The sequence below is a fragment of the Camelus bactrianus genome, chromosome 17, assembly GCF_048773025.1.
Source record: "Camelus bactrianus isolate YW-2024 breed Bactrian camel chromosome 17, ASM4877302v1, whole genome shotgun sequence".
In the NCBI taxonomy this organism is placed as follows: domain Eukaryota; kingdom Metazoa; phylum Chordata; class Mammalia; order Artiodactyla; family Camelidae; genus Camelus; species Camelus bactrianus.
Window position 1 is genome coordinate 33,797,270 of NC_133555.1, and position 18,277 is coordinate 33,815,546.

The 18,277-nt window shown below is 41.8% G+C and overlaps 1 protein-coding gene, 1 non-coding gene and 1 pseudogene across 5 annotated transcripts in view; all 3 read left to right on the top strand.

The window, feature by feature from the left end:
* IP6K1 (inositol hexakisphosphate kinase 1) overlaps nt 1-18,233 on the top strand; it is a 62,202-nt gene extending 43,969 nt beyond the window's left edge. For all 4 annotated transcript variants that reach the window (XM_074344886.1, XM_074344885.1, XM_074344887.1 and 1 more), the window contains 4 exons: nt 9,673-9,883; nt 11,527-11,708; nt 14,121-14,296; nt 14,836-18,233. In XM_074344886.1, coding sequence (XP_074200987.1) covers nt 9,673-9,883; nt 11,527-11,708; nt 14,121-14,296; nt 14,836-15,369 — 1,103 coding nt within the window. In that variant the 3' untranslated portion in view covers nt 15,370-18,233. The remainder of the gene's footprint in view (nt 1-9,672; nt 9,884-11,526; nt 11,709-14,120; nt 14,297-14,835) is intronic.
* Nucleotides 10-9,205, top strand: LOC123612561 (aminoacyl tRNA synthase complex-interacting multifunctional protein 2-like; annotated as a pseudogene).
* LOC123612574 (U6 spliceosomal RNA) lies at nt 9,109-9,215 on the top strand. Its single transcript, XR_006719862.1, has one exon. It is a non-coding gene; the product is annotated as a U6 spliceosomal RNA (small nuclear RNA).
* Nucleotides 18,234-18,277: the final 44 nt, after the last annotated feature.

The following is an 18,277-nucleotide window of genomic DNA, read 5'->3' on the forward strand; positions in this document are numbered from 1 at the left end:
GTCAGTCACTGGCCAGTTTGGGGAGAGCAGCAGCCTTGGGCTTACAAGTCCTTAGCTCCATTTTCCTTGTTTTGTGGCCATGTGAAGTGATTATAGGTCTCTGTTATCTCAAAACAGCAAAGTCACTTTCTTAAGTGGAATTTGAGGCTGAAGGTATCTGCAAGGTCTTTAGATCTTGAAAATTGAATTCATTGATAGATAAACTCAGGAATTCACAGCATTAGGTCCCATGCTGTTGTCAAGTTTTCCCCTGTTTGCTGGGATGATCTAAGAGAGAAGGGGCTGTACCTCTCTGGTCCCAGAGGAGGAAGAGTTGGGTACTTTCCAGACAAGGCAGTGAGACAGCTGGCAAGGAGACTCTGGAGCTTGTGTCTGTATGTGCTGGAGAAATGAATTAATGGTAAGAAATTTACAGAAGGACTGGGGCCTGGAGGTCCTAACTTTTGAAGGAAAAATAACCTGTTTTAAAATGTAAATTAACTTTACAGACTAGAACCCCATGAATATATACCAGAATTTAAGTCACTTTATTTTAAAATCTGTTTTTATCACTATGTTTATATATTTTTATGATTGTCCCTCAGGTGTAAGTTGTATTTTTTTGTGTTCCACTTTTAACTTTTCCAAAGCTGTATGAATTCAGTCATGTTTGCATCATCCTTTATTTGGGGGATCCTTGATTTAGAAAAATCAACCCGTATCAGTATTGACTTTTGTTTCCTTAACTTTTTTTTTTTAATTGTGGTAAAATATACATAACATGAAATTTACCTTTTTTGAAGGGGGTAATTAGGTTTATTTATTTATTTGTAGAGGAAGTAGTGGGGATTGAATCCAGGACCTCGTGCATGTTAAGCATGCACTCTAGCACTTGAGATATGCCCTCCCCCTAAAATTTACCATTTTTTTAAAAAGTATATAATTTAGAGGCATTAAATACATTCACAAGTTCTATACCATTACCATTATCTATTTCTAGAACTTTTATATCACCTCAAATGAAAACTCTATACCCATTAAATTGTAACTCCCCGATTCCCCCTCAGCTGAACCCCAGTAATCTCTGATCTACTTTTATTTATTTGTTTGTTTGCTTTTACTGAAATACAGTCAATTACAATGTGTCTATCTCTGTATAGCACAATATCCCCATCATGTATATACATACATATATCCATTTTCATATTTCTAATCTATTTTCTGTCTACACATTTGCCTATTAGAGATATTTCATATAAGTGGAATCATGTAATTTTTGTCCTTTTGTGTCTGGCTTATTTTACTTAACATAATGTTTTCAGGGTTCATCCATGTTGTAGCACGTGTCAGAACTTCATTTGTTCTCATGTCTGAATACTATTCCATTGCAAATATATACCATATTTTGTTTATCCATTCATCTGTTGATAGACACTTGGGTTGTTTCCACCTTTTGGCTATTATGAATGATGTTTCTGTGAGTATTACCTTACAAGAATCTGTTTGAGTCCCTGTTTTCACTTCTTTTGGGTATAGACCTAGGAGTAGAATTGCTGGATTATGTAGTAATTCTGTGTTTAACTTTTTGAGGAGCTGACAAACTGTTTTCCATAGTTACTGTACCATTTGACATTCTTACCAGCAATGTTCTATTTCTCCACATCTTTACCAATACTTATTTTCCATTAAAAAGTATTATAGGCACCCTAGTGGGTGTGAAGTAGTATCTCGTTGTTTTGATATGCATTTTCTTAATGACTAATGAATGATGTTGATGTGCCATTGGCCATTTGTATACCTTCTCTGGAGAAATATCTAGTCAAGTCCTTTGTTCAGTTTTGAATTGGATGGTTTATTTGCTATTGTTATCAAAACAGAATCAGAATATTGAATTTGGAGGAATAAATATTCTAAGGCTGCAAAACAGGGTAGAAGCCAGAATCAAACACACTGCCTTCTCTAAGTGGCTAAGAAACAACAGTTACAAATGCTTTATAAATGTAGTGTCAACTGCCTGCTTGTCCACACTCAACATACCCGTGACAAAGTCTGCTGCTATAAATATGCCAGAACCAGAAAGAGAACTATAGGCCCTGTTAGCTCGTGAAGTTCTTCTAATGCTAAGGGGAAAAAAAAAAATCCCCTAAAATGGAGTTGAACCCTGGCTCCAGAAAAATGTTTTCTAAATCACAACCACCAGAATGGGAAAAGTTAGATTTTCAAGGTGCCTCCCAGGGAAGGATTGTCAGTCATACATTAGTTCAGTTTTCCCCCAAACCTTCTCTCAGAAGGGGATCAGAAGTCTCTAATTAGGCATAGCAAATCCTTAGTATCTACTTGATTTTCTTTCTTTGGGCTGCATTTTCACTGGAGAAGAATAAACACACTTTCTCAAATACAATTAAAATCGATCCCTTCTTTTTAGGTCAAACGAAGTCCAATTTATTCAAAGAAAATGGAAGATATTATTGATCCAATTCATGTATTTCAAAGACTGATAGCATAGGGTTTTTACTTTTTATTTTGAAATTAATATAAAATTACAGAAAAGTTACAAAAATAACAGTTTCCCTAATGCTCCTATGATACCAGTGTACCAGGTAAAGCCGTATCACTGAGCAGGTCATGTCTCCATGTAGATTCATGTACTGGCTCTCCAACGTGCATGGCAGGACCATCAGCCCCACACTGGATGCAGGGCACATGTTGGAAGAGTCTGACCCATCTCTTCAACCTCTTGAGTCCTGCCAAAATGATGTTTTATTTTTATTTTATTTTTTCCCACCAAGATGATATTTTAAAATATCTGTATGAATTGAAAGCTGCAGCTGATGGTCTCTCCAAGATGATCAGATGCCAGATGTGGATTTGGATGTAACCAACAGAATCCAACCTGATGAGCCCACTGTTTTATCAACCAGTGCATCGGAGTTAAATTCAGTGTTTGGAAAGGATTACAGGACACTGAGAGACATCTTGATTAGTGCAAACCCTGCCTCCCCTCCCCTCCCATTCCCACCCCTCTTTTCTCCTCCTCTCTCCTCTCCTATTCCTTGTTTGAGGTGCACTGGCTGCTCTGTGACCACTACAGGGTCTTGTCCACTGTTCACACACATTCAGCCATCAAGAGTGTGCCAGAAAACCTTCTCAAGTGCTTTGGCTAACAGACTGAAAAACAGCTTTGTTGTGAATATCAGCTGGGTTTTACTCTAATTTAGAGGAATGCTGAAGACTAAAATGAAGTTTGGTGTCCATTGTGTCCCATTGAAGGAGAAGGGAACATTGCACGTTTTTTGTTCTCTCTGTTTGACAAGAAGCACAATGCTGTAAATGTAACCCTCATAGATAGTTGGGTAGATATGGCTATTTTTCAGCTAAAAGAGGGAACCAGTAAAGAGGTCACTGTTCTCCTCCATGAATTCAGCTCTTAGGAAGGGCCCCTGGCTTGTTGGGAATTAACTCACTGTGGCAGAGGTTGTGCTGTGATCTGTGTTCCAGCCGACTGGATGCTGCAGTGTGATGGTGCCAGCCAATGCGCAGAAGTGAATGAGGGCCTGTGAAAACCTGGTTCTTCCTAACACTGTCCTCAGGTTCCTTAAGTGAATTCCAGTACCTGATTTTAAAGGGTTTAGATTTTAAGAATGGTGTATTTTCATGCCTATTGTTAGTAAAGGGACTTTACACTAAAATCAGAGTCTTTATTTAGGCCAATTGTTGAGTGTCAATGAATAAAAGCATCATATTAAAAAAAAATAGCATAATTTATAATTATCAAAGCCAGGAAATGAACATAGATAAAATATTATTAGTTAATCTGTATACTTTATTCAAATTTTGGCAGTTTTCTCACTTATATCCCTTTTCTGATCCAGGATTTCACATTGCATTTAGTCCTCCTTGGTCTCCTCTAGTCTGGGACAGTTTCTCAGTCTCATGGCCTTGACACTTTTGAAGAGTACTAGTAGTTATTTTGTAGAATGTCCCTAGATTTGGAATTGTGAATTGTCTTATATTCGTCATGGTTAGATTTGAGATTAGTATTTTGAGCAATAGAAATTATTTATGTCCTTTTCAGTTTATCATGTCAGGAGATACATATTTTATTACTGGTGATTTAACTTTGATCACTTTGTTAAGGTGGTGTCTGCCAGGCTTCTCCACCATAAAGTTATTATTTTTCCCATTGTAATTAATAAGTACCTAATGGGGAGTTACTTTGAGACTTTTTAAATATCCTGCTTCTTATCTTACATTAGCCCATTAATTTTGAATTCATCAGTGTTTCTTGCCTGCAATGATTATTAATATGTTGCATGCCAGTGGTGACTTCTCTTTTCATCATTCCTTTTATATTTACTAATTAAAAAAAATTACAGTTCCATAAGGAAGACTTGTCCCTTCTCACCCATTTATCTATCAGTTTGGACTTAACAAATATTTTATTCCTCAAATTGTTCTAGATTTGGCCACTGGAACTCCTTAACATTGGCTCTAGTGTGCTTTTGACATATACTTCCATCATTTTTGACTACTTCTTTACCTCTAGTTACCACAAGATGTTCCAGACTCATCTTGTGTTTTTTTTTTTCAGGAACCAACCACTTCAGCAAGGAGCTCTTCTTCCTTTTATTGTAGGGATGGTATTTAGTAAAACCAAGATCTTGGTGCTAAATGTTCTGGTTGCCACTGGAGTATCATTGCTTTTAAATCCTTCCAGCAGAAAGAAAATACATGTATAATACTAACCAACATGTACACACATATTTCTTTATTGCCAGAAGCACAGGTGTTTTTAAAACTCAGCTAAGGAAAAATGCCAGTAGTAGTAGTTATTTTGGCAATAGGTTAGAAGAGAGATTTTCATTTATTTAGTATGACCAGCTGTAGTCATCAGGTGTTACTGCTTGTAATAATAAGTGTGAAGTTCTAGGCTTCTTTGTCCTTATTCACAACTTTGCCTCATTTATCAAGTATTTTTTGAACATCTACTAGATGCCAGGCTCTGTGCTCATTAGTGTAAAAGAAAAAAGGCCCATACCTTTATGGAACTCACATGCTAAAGTGAGAAACAAAGAATAAACAAATTATAGACAAAACAAGTATAGATTGTGATACGTACTATGAAGAAACTAATGTTCTGTAATTGAAAATAATGAAGCTTCCGGAACAGAACGGTTGATATAGGATGATCAGGGAAGGAGTGCCTGAGGAGACTTAAAGGATTGAGGAAGAGGAGCAGCTGTGGGCAAAGGGCAGTGGAAAGGACATTCCAAGCTTCCGAGAATAAGCTAAAGCCCTGAGGAGAAACAACAACAACTGCAAACAGAGCTTGGGTGTTCTAAGAGCGGGTTCACCTCTTTTTGCCAACTAAGAGTTAAGAAAATGATCAAAAGGACTTGAATAAACATTTCACCAGAGAAGATACACAAATGGTCAGTAAGCACATGAAAAGATACTCAACATCATTTGTCATTAGGGAAATGCAAATCAAAACCACAATAGACACTACTCATACCCAGTGGATGGCTATTAAAAAGAAAGAAAAAAAGAACAAGTGTGCCAGTGATGTGGAGAAATAGGAACATTGTTGGTAAGAATGTCAAATGGTACAGCAACTGTGGAAAGCAGTTTGTCAGCTCCTCAGAAAGTTAAAAACAGAATTACTACATAATCCAGCAATTCCACTCCTAGGTATATACCCAAAAGAAGTAAAAACAGGGACTCAAACAGATTCTTGTAAGGTAATACTCACAGAAGCATTGTTCATAATAGCCAAAAGATGGAAACAACCCAATTGTCCATCAACAGATGAATGGATAAACAAAATATGGTATATATTTGCAATGGAATAGTATTCAGTCATGAGAACAAATGAAGTTCTGACACATGCTGCAACATGGATAAACCTTGAAAACATTATGCTGAGTGAAATGAGCCAGACACAAAAGGACAAAAATTACATGATTCCACTTACATGAAATGTCTACAGTAGGCAAATGTGTAGAGACAGAAAGGAAACTACAGGTTACCAGCAGTTCTGGTGAGGGGGGAATAGGGAGTTATAACTTAATGGGTATAGAGTTTTCATTTCAGGTGATGCAAAAGTTCTGGAAATAGATAATGAAAATGGTGACACATTGTAAATGTATTTAAATAATGCCACTGAATTGTACATTTAAAAGTGGTTAAAATGACAAATTTACATTAGATATGTTTTTTACCATCATTTTAAAAAGTAAAACGTATATTTAAAAAAACCCAAAGCTCTACCCAAATGTAATTTATTTAAGCCAGTCTTACAAATGCCAAGAAAATTAGGGCTCATATCAGATGAATTAAAAGACCATTGAGCAGGGGAGGCTATTATAGCTCAGTGATAGAGTGCATGTGTAGCACAAGGTCCTGGGTTCAATCCCCATTACCTCCATTAAAAGATAAATAAAATAAAAAAACTAATTACTTCCCCCCTAAAAAAAGAAATTTAAAAAATAATAATAAAAGATCATTGATTTTCAAGTTCCTACCTGAATTCTGTCTATGTAATGAGATAAGAAAATGTCAGAATCAAAAATTTTTTTTTCTTAAACTAGTGTTGGATTGCATGATTCATTTAATTACCAGATCTAACCTACTCTTGGAGAGAGCTTCTTCCTGCCCTACCCACAGCTTAGCCATTTCTCCCCTGATCAGGTGTGATGCTATCTGCCATTGGTAAGCTGGGGTACTCGGTGGTATGTGCCTGCAGAGAATTAAAGGTTTCCAGTGTAGGTTTAGATGCCCTTGCAAGACAAACAGAAATTGTAAAAGGAGAAAATGATGCATTTAACTATATAAAATTTAAAACTTTTCAAAATACATCTTTAAAAAAAAGAAGATATTTACAGAACATGAAACTGACCAAGGGTTTTTTTCCAGAATGTATGTGTGTGTGTGTTTGTGTATATGCAGTTCAATAAGAATTCATGCAAATCAATAAGAGAAAAAACAAAATCAGTAGGAAAATGAGCACAAATAAAGAAAATCAGTGACAAACCAAAGACCAAAGGGTGATTCTTTGGAAAGAACAATAAAGTAGATAAATCTCTAGCCAGATGAGGAAAAATAGAAGACATAAAGTTCTAATTTCAGAAATGACAGATGTGTCATCACTACAGTTTCTACCAGTATTTAAAAAGTAAAAGACTATTATGAACAATTTTATGCCAGTAAATTCTACAACTTGGATTAAATAGACAATTTCTTGCAAGACACAACTATGAAAACTGACTCAAGAAGAAATGAATAATTTGAATAGTTCTATCAAACAAATTGAAGTTGGAGTTTAAAGCATTCTATCAAAGAATACTTCAGGCTCACACGGCTTCCCTGGTAAATTCTACCAAATATCTGGTAGAGGAAATACAAAAATTCTTCCAAAAAATTGAAGCGAGAATATATCTTACCTTGTTGTGTAAGGCCATTAAAAGAAAATCCCTCATGAACCTAGACGTAAAAAATTTGAACAAAATTTTAGATTAAATCCAAGAATATATTAAAAGGACATATGTCATGACCAAGTAGGTAGGGTTTACTTGAGTAATGCAAGATAGGTTCAGTATTCAAAAGTTAATGTAATCCACCATGTTGATAAACTGAAAAAAATAAAATGATCTCAGTAGGTGCAGAAAAAATGTATGACAGTATCCAACATCCATTCTTGATAAAACAAAATTAACAAAATTCTCAGCAAACTAAGAATAGAAGGAAAGTTCCTTAAACCTGATAGAAGGCATCTATGAAAAACTTAGTTAGCATAACACTTGATGATGAAACAGTTACTTTCACCCCTGAGATCAGGAACAAGACAAGGATGTCCATACTCTCTACTTCTAGTTGACATTTAACTTGGAGGTTCTGGCCAGTGTGGTTAGGCAAGAAAATGAAATAATAAAAGGTATCCAGATTGGAAAGAATGAACTAAAATTCTTTATTTGTAAACAACATAGAATTCTGTGTTCAGCCAAACCAGTCAAGAGTTGGAGTAGAATAAAGACCTGTAAAAGACTCAGAAAAGTGACCTCCTGAACACCCTTTCTTAGGAAGTTACTTGAAGATATATTCCAGTCAAATAAGAAGTAAACCAAGAAGGGAAAAGGAGAGGATTACAGAAGGAATGACTCACTTGTCAGCTGCAGCAAGGAGGGGCCCAGCATGGGAGCGGTGTGGCTGGCCTGGACACTCTAAATCATACATAGGGGGAGCCCAGGAAAGAAGGAATATTATAGACCATAGGGCATTCAAGCTTGAACAGAACTGAGGCTGTAGTAAAGACAGAGAGGGAGTTACAAAGGCAAAAACCTGTAGGCACGGTGGTCATCTGTGTAAGGAAGCTGGGGTACAGATGTGAAGCACACTAAGGTGAAGTATACATTTAAGCAATGTAATGGGAAATACAAGAAAAAAGCATCCATTTCACCTTGATGTTTTAAGAATTTTTTTCCTGAAAGGGCCCTGGGATTAGGGTAGTGCCCTCCTAGAGAAGGAAATGGGCCAGAGAGAAGATATTCTTGGCCTGGCATACTGACATATTCCTAAATGCTTCTCACTAATTCTCAGATTATAATGCCAGTTTTGCACACCAAAAGTGTAAAAGGAGAAGTGACAGAAAGCTGGATTGGAAGTTAATTGAAGGTCAGCCTGGACCATTGTGGGGAAAAAAAAACTTGAGGTAAATTTCTAGGTATTGTGTTTAACTCCTTTGGTAATGATCCAGAAGAAACTATGAACAACCTGCTTGATAAAAATGGACACAACAAACTGTTTTGCATGAATACAGCACGGAAAAGAGAAGGATGTTTCAACTTAGAAATGCTGGTGGTTCAGTGAGGCAGAAGTTCTGTTTGGTGAGCTTAGAATAGCCTGATGCTCAGTGGGCAGAAGATATATTTTGGGGACTGTCTTGGAGGCTGAAGTCTTGATGTCTGTCTAGGTGACACTGTCAGGCAGAAGGAAACCAGATCTGGAGGAGGAAATGACAGTATCACAGAGGAGTTAAATAAGTCGAGGGTTAAATTATGTCAAGTGTGGATGTCACCTAGAGAATACAGTTTTTTTTTTAATGGTACAGAAGGCAATAGTTGAAGTGAGAGGGTGCTCGCTTCGGCAGCACATATACTAAAATTGGAACGATACAGAGAAGATTAGCATGGCCCCTGCGCAAGGATGACACGCAAATTCGTGAAGCGTTCCATATTTTTATAGACTGGGATTTCAAAATTGTAGAATAGACTACACTGTATAGCACAGGGAAATATACACAAAATGTTATGATAACTCACAGAGAAAAAAATGTGACAATGAGTGTGTATATGTCCATGAATAACTGAAAAATTGTGCTGAACACTGGAATTTGACACAACATTGTAAAATGATTATAAATCAATAAAAAATGTTAAAAAAAAGTGAGAGGGCTAGATGATAAGAGAATGGGAAATAAATATAGGTTATCCAAAATCAAAGGTAAATAGTGGATTTAGGGGGAGGGGTGAGTGGTCAACTGTCTTCTGGAAAGATGTGTACTATTGATTGTTCCTACACTGATCTACAGTCGAGTCATGGCAGCTGGAGTCAGCAAGGGCCAGCAGTCTTTGCTGCATGGACCCAACCTGTGTAGACATTTGTTGACTGGCTGCCTTTTTTTTTTTTCTTAAACAGGTGTGGTGTCTGTCTGTTTTGAGGGAGACAGTGATGGTTACATTAACTTGGTGGCCTACCCTTATGTGGAAAGTGAGACGGTGGAGCAGGATGACACTCCAGAACGGGAGCAACCTCGGCGCAAACACTCCCGCCGGAGCCTGCACCGGTCAGGCAGTGGCAGTGACCACAAGGAGGAAAAAGCCAGCCTGTCCCTCGAAACCTCAGAGAGGTAAGAGGGTGGTGAGTGGGGTTGGAGGTGCCTATCTGGTCCTGTCAGCACAAATACTCAGAATATCTCCAGTCCTGCTACATCATGGGGAAGTAGGGCTCAAAGTTGCGGAAGGATGGTGGATGTTCTTGGGCCATCCACATAGGTGCAGCCTGCTGCCTGTGTTTCACCCCAGTGATGCCTGCTTCTGAATATGGCTGTGGTTGGTTGAGAGAGAATGAGGCTCTGTTAGTCCTTTAGAAGAAAGAATGCCCTGTTTTCTCCAACTTGGTTATATCTCGCATCCCCAAGACAGAAGGTCAAAATGCATTGGTCCACGAAGGTTCCAACTGCTTTCTCAACTGCAGGATGTCAGAGCGCAGTGGCAATGAGCAGCCGTCTAGACCAATGTTCTTTAAGGGTTTTGGGTGTCAGAGCTCTCTGAGACTCTGGTATCAGCCTTTCATTGTACCTAAAATTTAGTTTATTGCATTGGAAATTGATTTTTCTTGTAGATTAGGAAAATAATCTGCAAAGAATTATGTTTCTTGATGTATCATGTGAAAAAGTGGTTAAACTCCTACTAGGGTGGCAATAATCAAAAGGACAGACAATAAAAGTTTGAATGAGGATGTAGAGAAAATGGAACCATCCTACATTGGTGATGGGAATGTAAAATAGTGCAGCTGTTCTGGAAAACAATTAGGAAGTTCTTCAAAAAGTTAAAGCCAGCAACTCCTCTCCTAGGTGTATACCCAAGAGAATTGAAAGAATATATTCACACACAAAACTTGTAACCTAATGTTTATAACATCGTTACTCTTAACAGCCCAGAAGTGGAAACAACCCAAGTGTCCGTCAATTGATGAATGATAAATTAAATGTAGTGTATCTTACAATAGAATATTACTTAGCAGTAAAGAGGAATGGAGTACTGACACATGCTACAACATGGGTAAACCTTGAAAACATGCTAAGTGAAAAGAAGCCAGTCACAGAAAATCACATATTCTATGATTCCATTTATATAAATTGTTCAGAATAAGGCAAGTCCATCTTTTCTGTCCAAGAGACAGAAAGCAGATCAGTGGATGCCAGGGACTGAGGGGGAGGGGAAGATGGGAAGTAGACTGGTTTGGTGACAGGGTTTTTGGGGAGTGATGAAAATGTCCCCAAAACTAGGTAGTGATGATGCTTTATGACTTCAAGAATATACTAAAAACACACACACTGAATTGTTAAATAAATAAAAATATAACTAATGTAAATGAAAAATAATACGAGCTTCCTGAAACAAAGCAGAATCAAAATTGTTTGGTTAACTTACTTTATACATATTTAATCTCACTCAAAAATAAGTTTCAGTGAATAGGATTCTCTGTGACTTGACTCAGAAGTTGAAATTGGGACTTTTTTTTATCTCTGACATCCGATCACTTCAGCAACACAGGCTGCACACCCTGCCTGCTTCTTACTACTTTACTTATGCTAATACCATTTACTCACTTCAATGGGCTTATGCATCTGGGCCTCCATTTCACCCCTCAGGAAGGTCTGTGGGTGGCAAATTAGACTTGATCCAGGCTCCTCCACCCTATGCAGTGAGACCCCAGAGGGTGACTTGTCTGAGCCCCTTAGCAATGTGTTGTGTTCTTTCTTCTTAGCTCACAGGAGGCAAAGAGTCCAAAGGTGGAGCTCCACAGCCATTCAGACGTCCCTTTCCAGATGTTAGATGGCAACAGTGGTCTGAGTTCTGAGAAGATCAGCCACAACCCCTGGAGCCTGCGCTGTCACAAGCAGCAGCTGAGCCGCATGCGCTCTGAGTCCAAGGACCGAAAGCTCTACAGTATCCTTGTTTCTAGTCCAGCAGCACCTGCTACTGGGACCACGGGTCCTGTTTCAGGGCACCTTCCAGTACCATGGCCGAGGCCCTCTCTGTTGAGGGGCCTGTCTGTTGTTCTTATCTCCTTTTTCCATACATTCTTCCTCTTTGTCCTTATTTTCATCAACATGTTGTTTTTTTCTGCCTTTTGGGGCTGTTAAGACTGAAGCTTAAACCTGGCAGTTAGAAGAGTGTTGTCCAGTAGAACTGTCTGTGACAATGGAAGTATTCTGCATCTGCTAAAAAGTGTGGTAGCCACTACCCACACTGAGTAACTGAAATGTGGTTGCTGTGACTGAGTTACTGAATTTTAAATTTAATTAACTAAAATCTAAATTAAAGTTACCAGGCATGGATAGTGGCTACCATATTTATCAGTGCATGTCCAGAGTCAGGGATCTGTGTGTGCGTGCATATGTACACGTGTGTATTTCTCCCCTCCCAAAAGATAATTGAAAAGTAGTATGTTTGATTTTGGTGTTTTTTTTTTTTTTTTCTCTAAGGTTAAACACTGTATCTCTACCATATAAAATAGTTTTAAGATACTAAAGGTAAAAAAATGTTATGAAATGGAAAGTTTTAAGGTCATTTAGTATCTTGAAGCAGTAGACAATAAATAACAAATACTTACCGAGAAAGTGAGGGCATGTGTGCTGAGTATGTACTTACTCAGTTTTCCTAAGTCTTTTGAGGGAGGAACTGCTACAGTTCCCATTTGTAGGTGAGTAAATAGAAGCACAGGGGCGGTTAAGTGTTGTGCCAGAGCCAGTGAGTGGCCAAAGCAGGATTTGAGAGCACATGCTCTCAGGTATTATGAGATATTTCTGCAACTTTCTTTGTTTTATTGTCACTTGTTTATAGGTTATAGCAAGTGATGAGACTAAAAGGCTACAGATTTAATGGTCTTCTATAAATTATTCTTTAAAGAATTAGGGGATGTCAAAATGTTCATCATCAGAGTGATGCTTAGTGTCTTATCCTCCAAGACGATCTGATTGTTTCATAGTCCCAGTTGTGGAATTGAGGTCCATGCCATGACCCCGGGTGACTTTTAGCAGACACATGACAAGCCTGTACTTTTATCTGAGATTGTTGCGGACAGTAGATTTAGATGAGGACATGGATATAAATGCCAGGCAGTCAGGACCACAGAGCTGTTTTGAGCAGAAGGTCCTAGAAGTACTAAGGAGTAAGTAGAAATAAATGGTCTGCTAGCTTGAAATTGAGTTAGAAAATGGTAAGATAGAAATTTAAATCCAGCTTTTTCTAAAGATTCCTGCTTGGGAATGTTAAATCTGGTTTCTCATTTTTGTAGTAGTGCTACAAAGAAGTCATCTTCCTTATTTCTTAGGCCTGGGTGAAGTACTGGATTAAGTAGGGCCTTGGTTTGCACATGGTGCCAGGGATGTATATGAAACTGCCAGATCTTCTTTGGCTTATTTATGTATGCTTGTAAGACAGATCTAAAAGTAAAATAAAAATGATGACATCAACAAATGTGGTATATATATACAGTGGAAAATTACTTAGCCATAAAAAGGAATGAAATTTTGTCATATGCTATGATATGGATGAACCTTGAAAACAGTTTGCTAAGTGAAATAGCCAAGACATAAAAGGACAAATATTATATGACTCTACTTGTATGAAGTACCTAGAACAGGCAGATTCATAGAGACAGAAAGTGAAGTAGTGGTTACCAGGGGATGAGGGTGGGGGAGCAATGGGAATTATTATTTAATGGGTACAGTTTCTAGTTTCTATTTGGGAAGATAAAGTTTTGGAGATTGGATGGTGGTGATGGTTGCACAGTAATGTAAATGTATTTAATGCCACTGAACTGTACACTTAAAAATGGTTAAATTAGGGGTGGGGTATAGCTCAGTGGCAGAGCGCATGTTTAGCATGCATGAGCTCTTGAGTTTAATCCCCAGGACCTCCATTAGAAAGAAAGAGAGAGACTGTTCTAACATACTTTAAAAAGTTCTATTAAAGAGAAAATTGAAAAAATGGTTAAATTGGTAAGTTTTATATATATTTTACCACAGTTAAGTTTTTCTTTTTTTTTAAATAATAGGCCAGTGGTGTGAAATCCACATTTGAGAGTTTGTGAGGTGAATACAGATTACATCAGAAGAGAATGCCCCCTTTCTATAGATATAAATGCCAGGCGGTTAGGACCACAGAGCTGTTTTGAGCAGAAGGTCCTAGAAGTACTAAGGAGTAAGTGGAAATAAATGGTCTGCTAGCTTGAAATTGAGTTAGAAAATGGTAAGATAGAAATTTAAATCCAGCTTTTTCTAAAGAAAAACTTCATTGTGCTTTCCTGGCTGGGGTTGGTGAGCATGGTTGTTACTCCCCTTGACTGTGGTCCAGAGTTCCTCCTGCTTGAGAACGTGGTGCACCACTTCAAGTACCCCTGTGTGCTGGACCTGAAGATGGGCACCCGGCAGCACGGTGACGACGCATCAGCGGAGAAGGCAGCCCGGCAGATGCGGAAGTGCGAGCAGAGTACGTCGGCTACGCTGGGTGTCAGGGTCTGTGGCATGCAGGTGAGTGAGAGTAGGTGCTTTCACTTGGTGAAAGCCTAGGTGCTGCTGCCTGCGTGTGTGCCTGCCTGCTGTCCACACCGGCTACCTCCTGGCCCGCGATGGTCTAGAGTCTCCTCTGAGAGGGCGACTCCCCCACAGGTGCTGAGTGCATCTTTATAGATATGTTGCCCGAGCCCTCTTGTCCTTACCTGGGGACCTTGGTCTGGGCTCCAGTGCAGAAGCACTGTGAGAGCCTGTTGCCTTGTTGCTGGGGCAAGTAAGACTCTTGTCTGTCAAGATGTTCCTAGTTCGAGTCCAGCTGGTCTCCCAGGGCAGCTTGGAGGAGGCCTCCAAAAGTGATGGCAGAAAATCTGTAGGTTGGGTCTCTGCACTCTCCTGGCTTTACCACAGGAAAACTTAGGGTCAGCTTGTCCTGACCACTCCAGTTGAGCAGAAAAGCTCAGATTTGTGGGAAGTACTTTCCAGACAGTGCTTGCCCAGGGCACTGTGAAGTCATCAGTCCTCCCTGGTACTCACCCGTCTGTCTCCTGGGGTTTCAGGTGTACCAGCTGGACACAGGGCATTACCTCTGCAGGAACAAGTACTATGGCCGTGGGTTGTCCATTGAAGGCTTCCGCAACGCCCTCTATCAGTACCTGCACAACGGCCTGGACCTGCGGCGTGACCTTTTTGAGCCCATCCTGAGCAAACTGAGGGGCCTGAAAGCTGTGCTGGAGCGGCAGGCCTCCTACCGCTTCTACTCCAGTTCCCTGCTTGTCATCTATGATGGCAAGGAGTGCCGGGCTGAGTCCCACCTGGACCGCCGGTCTGAAATGCGTCTCAAGCACCTGGACACAGGGCTCCCTGAGGTGGCTTCACCCTGTGGCCCTAGCACCAGCCCCAGCAGCACCAGCCCCGAGGCGGGCCCCTCCTCTCCACCCAAGGTGGATGTCCGCATGATCGACTTTGCACACAGCACGTTCAAGGGCTTCCGGGATGACCCTACTGTGCATGATGGGCCTGACCGAGGCTATGTGTTTGGCCTGGAGAACCTCATCAGCATCATGGAACAGATGCGGGACGAGAACCAGTAGGCCCAGCTCTGGGTCCCCAGAACCCCTTCCTCTCCACCCGCAGGCAGGGACCATTGCTCTGAACTCGCCGTGAGGACACACAGACTTGCTTTTAAAGGGTTATATTTCTCTTTGGTGTAAACTAAAAGAAATGTTTTTAGCTGTAGCCTGGAATCCATATATATAAAGTGAAGGAGGGCAGAACACATCCCTTCAGCCAGGCTTCTTAGTTCTACGGCTCTGACTGCTGTGTCCAGGCTGACTTAGGAAGGAAGAGGGGCCCCTGGTGGGCTTGCCAACAGGGATAGATTACCCTTGGACATTGGTTTCTCTTGCCTAGGTCTTTGGGGTCTGTGGCTGCAGAGTCCTGCTGGTTGTGATGTGAAGCCTTGTGTTGGTGCAGGGCCCATCCATGCTCACTCATCCCTTATTCCTCAGATGTAGAGGGATTGGGTGCCCATCTCTTGGGGGACTTTGTAACTTGTGGGTATCAGCCAGCTCTTACAACAGATGTCCCCAGGGCACTATAGGGCCAAGTGGACACAGCTGGACCCATCCTTCTTGGTTCTGATTTTGGCTTGAGTCTAGATTCATGAAGCTGTGCTGAAGCCAGCTTATGACAGAGGGCAGGCCCTGGGGTCCCCAGGCACTCTTTGGCACTTCAACCTGCTCCTCCTCCTGCCTGCACACCCTAGCCTGCCTTTCTCACCAATATCCCTTGCCTATGGAGGCTGGCTACCCACTCATGCCCTACTGGAGGGGGCCTTGCTCTGTTTGCTGAGTGTCCAGCAGGCCTCATCGCCTCTGGTGGCGCCTCTGGTGGCTCTTGCCCAGACAGTATTTCCAATTCTTGTGCTGTGGGTAGGAGTCATCTTCCTCTATTTGGGCAGCTGTGGGTTGGGCTGCTCCTCCCAGGGCTCAAAGGCTGTGGTCTGCTCAGGGTCTCACCTCTCCCCAGGCCAAGCTCCAGGAGGAGCTCCAGGCTTGTGAGGGAGAACTTTAAGCGTGTTGGCTTATAGGGATATTGTCTGGGCCTTGGATGCAGGTACCCAGGTTCTGCTATTGAGAGTTTTGTCTTATCAGTACTGGGGTCCATCAGTCTGTTTGTCCATCTGCCAGCTCCTGTCTCTTGGGGTCTTTCCCCTGGAGTGTAGCTTTGTTCGTTAGTAAATACTGATTTCCTTCATTCCTGAGAGGAATATTCTCTTTACCATTTCTGAGGTTAGCTTTTGCCCCTCTACCCTTCTTCAGCAGGTGCTACCTTTTTACAAAGAACTGGTAGCAAGATAAACTGGAGGAGGTGTTTCCCTGCTGGCCTAGCACCCTCTCTGTGAGCCTGGAGTGTGGCCTCCTCAACACTCAGCACTGACAGTGGCACAGTGAAGGCCCAAGGGGTGACCCCTGCCTTTCCCATGGTTTTAGGAGTTTTTGCTGCCAGCCCTTAATGGAATAGAGACCTGTCACCTCTAACATATGTGACCAGGATGTGACACTGCACTCATCCTTTGTCGAGGTTAGTGCCCTCACTACCGAGCCTAGGGCCACTGTCATTGTCACTTTTGGCATGTCCCTGTTCGGGCATTAAAGGTAAGCCTGCTAGCGTGTGTCTGTGAGAGGACTAACTTCCTGGTCCTTAGAGTTGCAGCCCCACATCGTAATTAGGGCTCCTTGATGGGATCCCATCTCTCTTGGCCCTCTCACCCTGGTGCCAGTGGTGGGCAGGTTCCCATTCCTTGGGGCTAGGAGGGACAACTTGTTTGTTTGTGGTCTGTAATGACCATCTTCTCTCCTGTGATGCTCTGTGGCTGCAGCCATAGGGGCAGTAGCTCTTCATTAATGTGGATAGTCATTTCCTGGTAGGGCAGAGGGTAAGACAAAGGGTCTGGGGCCACTCGGGACCCCCTTGATGTAACCTGTCCAGCCTTGGGGCGTGCCTCCCGAGTTCCTGTGTTTTGGGAGCAATGCTGCCCCATTCCATTCTTCATAGAGAAAGAGGCTGTACGCACTTATAGTCACTGTTTTCCTGGCACCAAAAAAAGCAGGGCTGGGATTTGCTGCTTCTCCCTCAGGGCAGGGCCCCTCTTTTCTGCACTTTTGAACACTTAGGAGACCCAGAACTGTTACCTGGTGGGTGGTGGGCATGTGTCTGCACACGCTATTGCTCCCTGCTTCATGCCAGGGAGCCCTGTTTCTGCTGGGCCCTGCCTTCCCAGCCCCAACTTGGGACCAAAGTGCAAGATGGGATCATGGGTTGGGGCGCTCAAGTGGCCCCTCTCTATATAGTGCTTCCCTGGGCCAAGTCGAACCAGCCCCCTAGCGGGGAGGGATGGGCGGTGCTTAAAGAGGAAGGGGACCAGTGTAGCAACTTGCCAGGGACCCCACCCCTCCCTCACATCGGGCCTGTGCAGTGGGCGTGGGGATTCCCCCTAAGGGGGCCAAAGGCCTGGGCTATTTCAGGCAGGAGCTGCTTGCTCACTCACTCACATCTGGCCATGTGCACCACCCCTAGATGCAGATTGCTTTGAACTTTAAAGCTGTTCAATTTGTTTTTGTTTGTGCCGGTTTAAAAAATGTTTTAATTGGGAGAACCCTGGGAAGAGCCTGGTTCCTTTGCTTCTTGGGGAACTGTAAGGCCTCGACTCGAGGACCTCTCTGCTCCACTCTTTTCTGGAAGCTGCCTAAGCTTGTCCACACCGCCCGAGCCCTGCGCCCTGATATGACACATGGCTCCGCTTCTGGGCAGGTTGCCTTTTCTCGGGACCTTGAGTGCGGGGCAGGGGGTGCTCCAGCCCTGGGCCGAGCCCGTCCCTTTCTGTACACCTAGCGCTGCCCGCCCCGCTTGTGTCTGAGGTCGTGTCTGTCAAAATAAAGCCGCTAGAAACTGAGGCATGTCCCTGTTTTTGAGAAAACCCCGTGGCCTCCAGAAGAC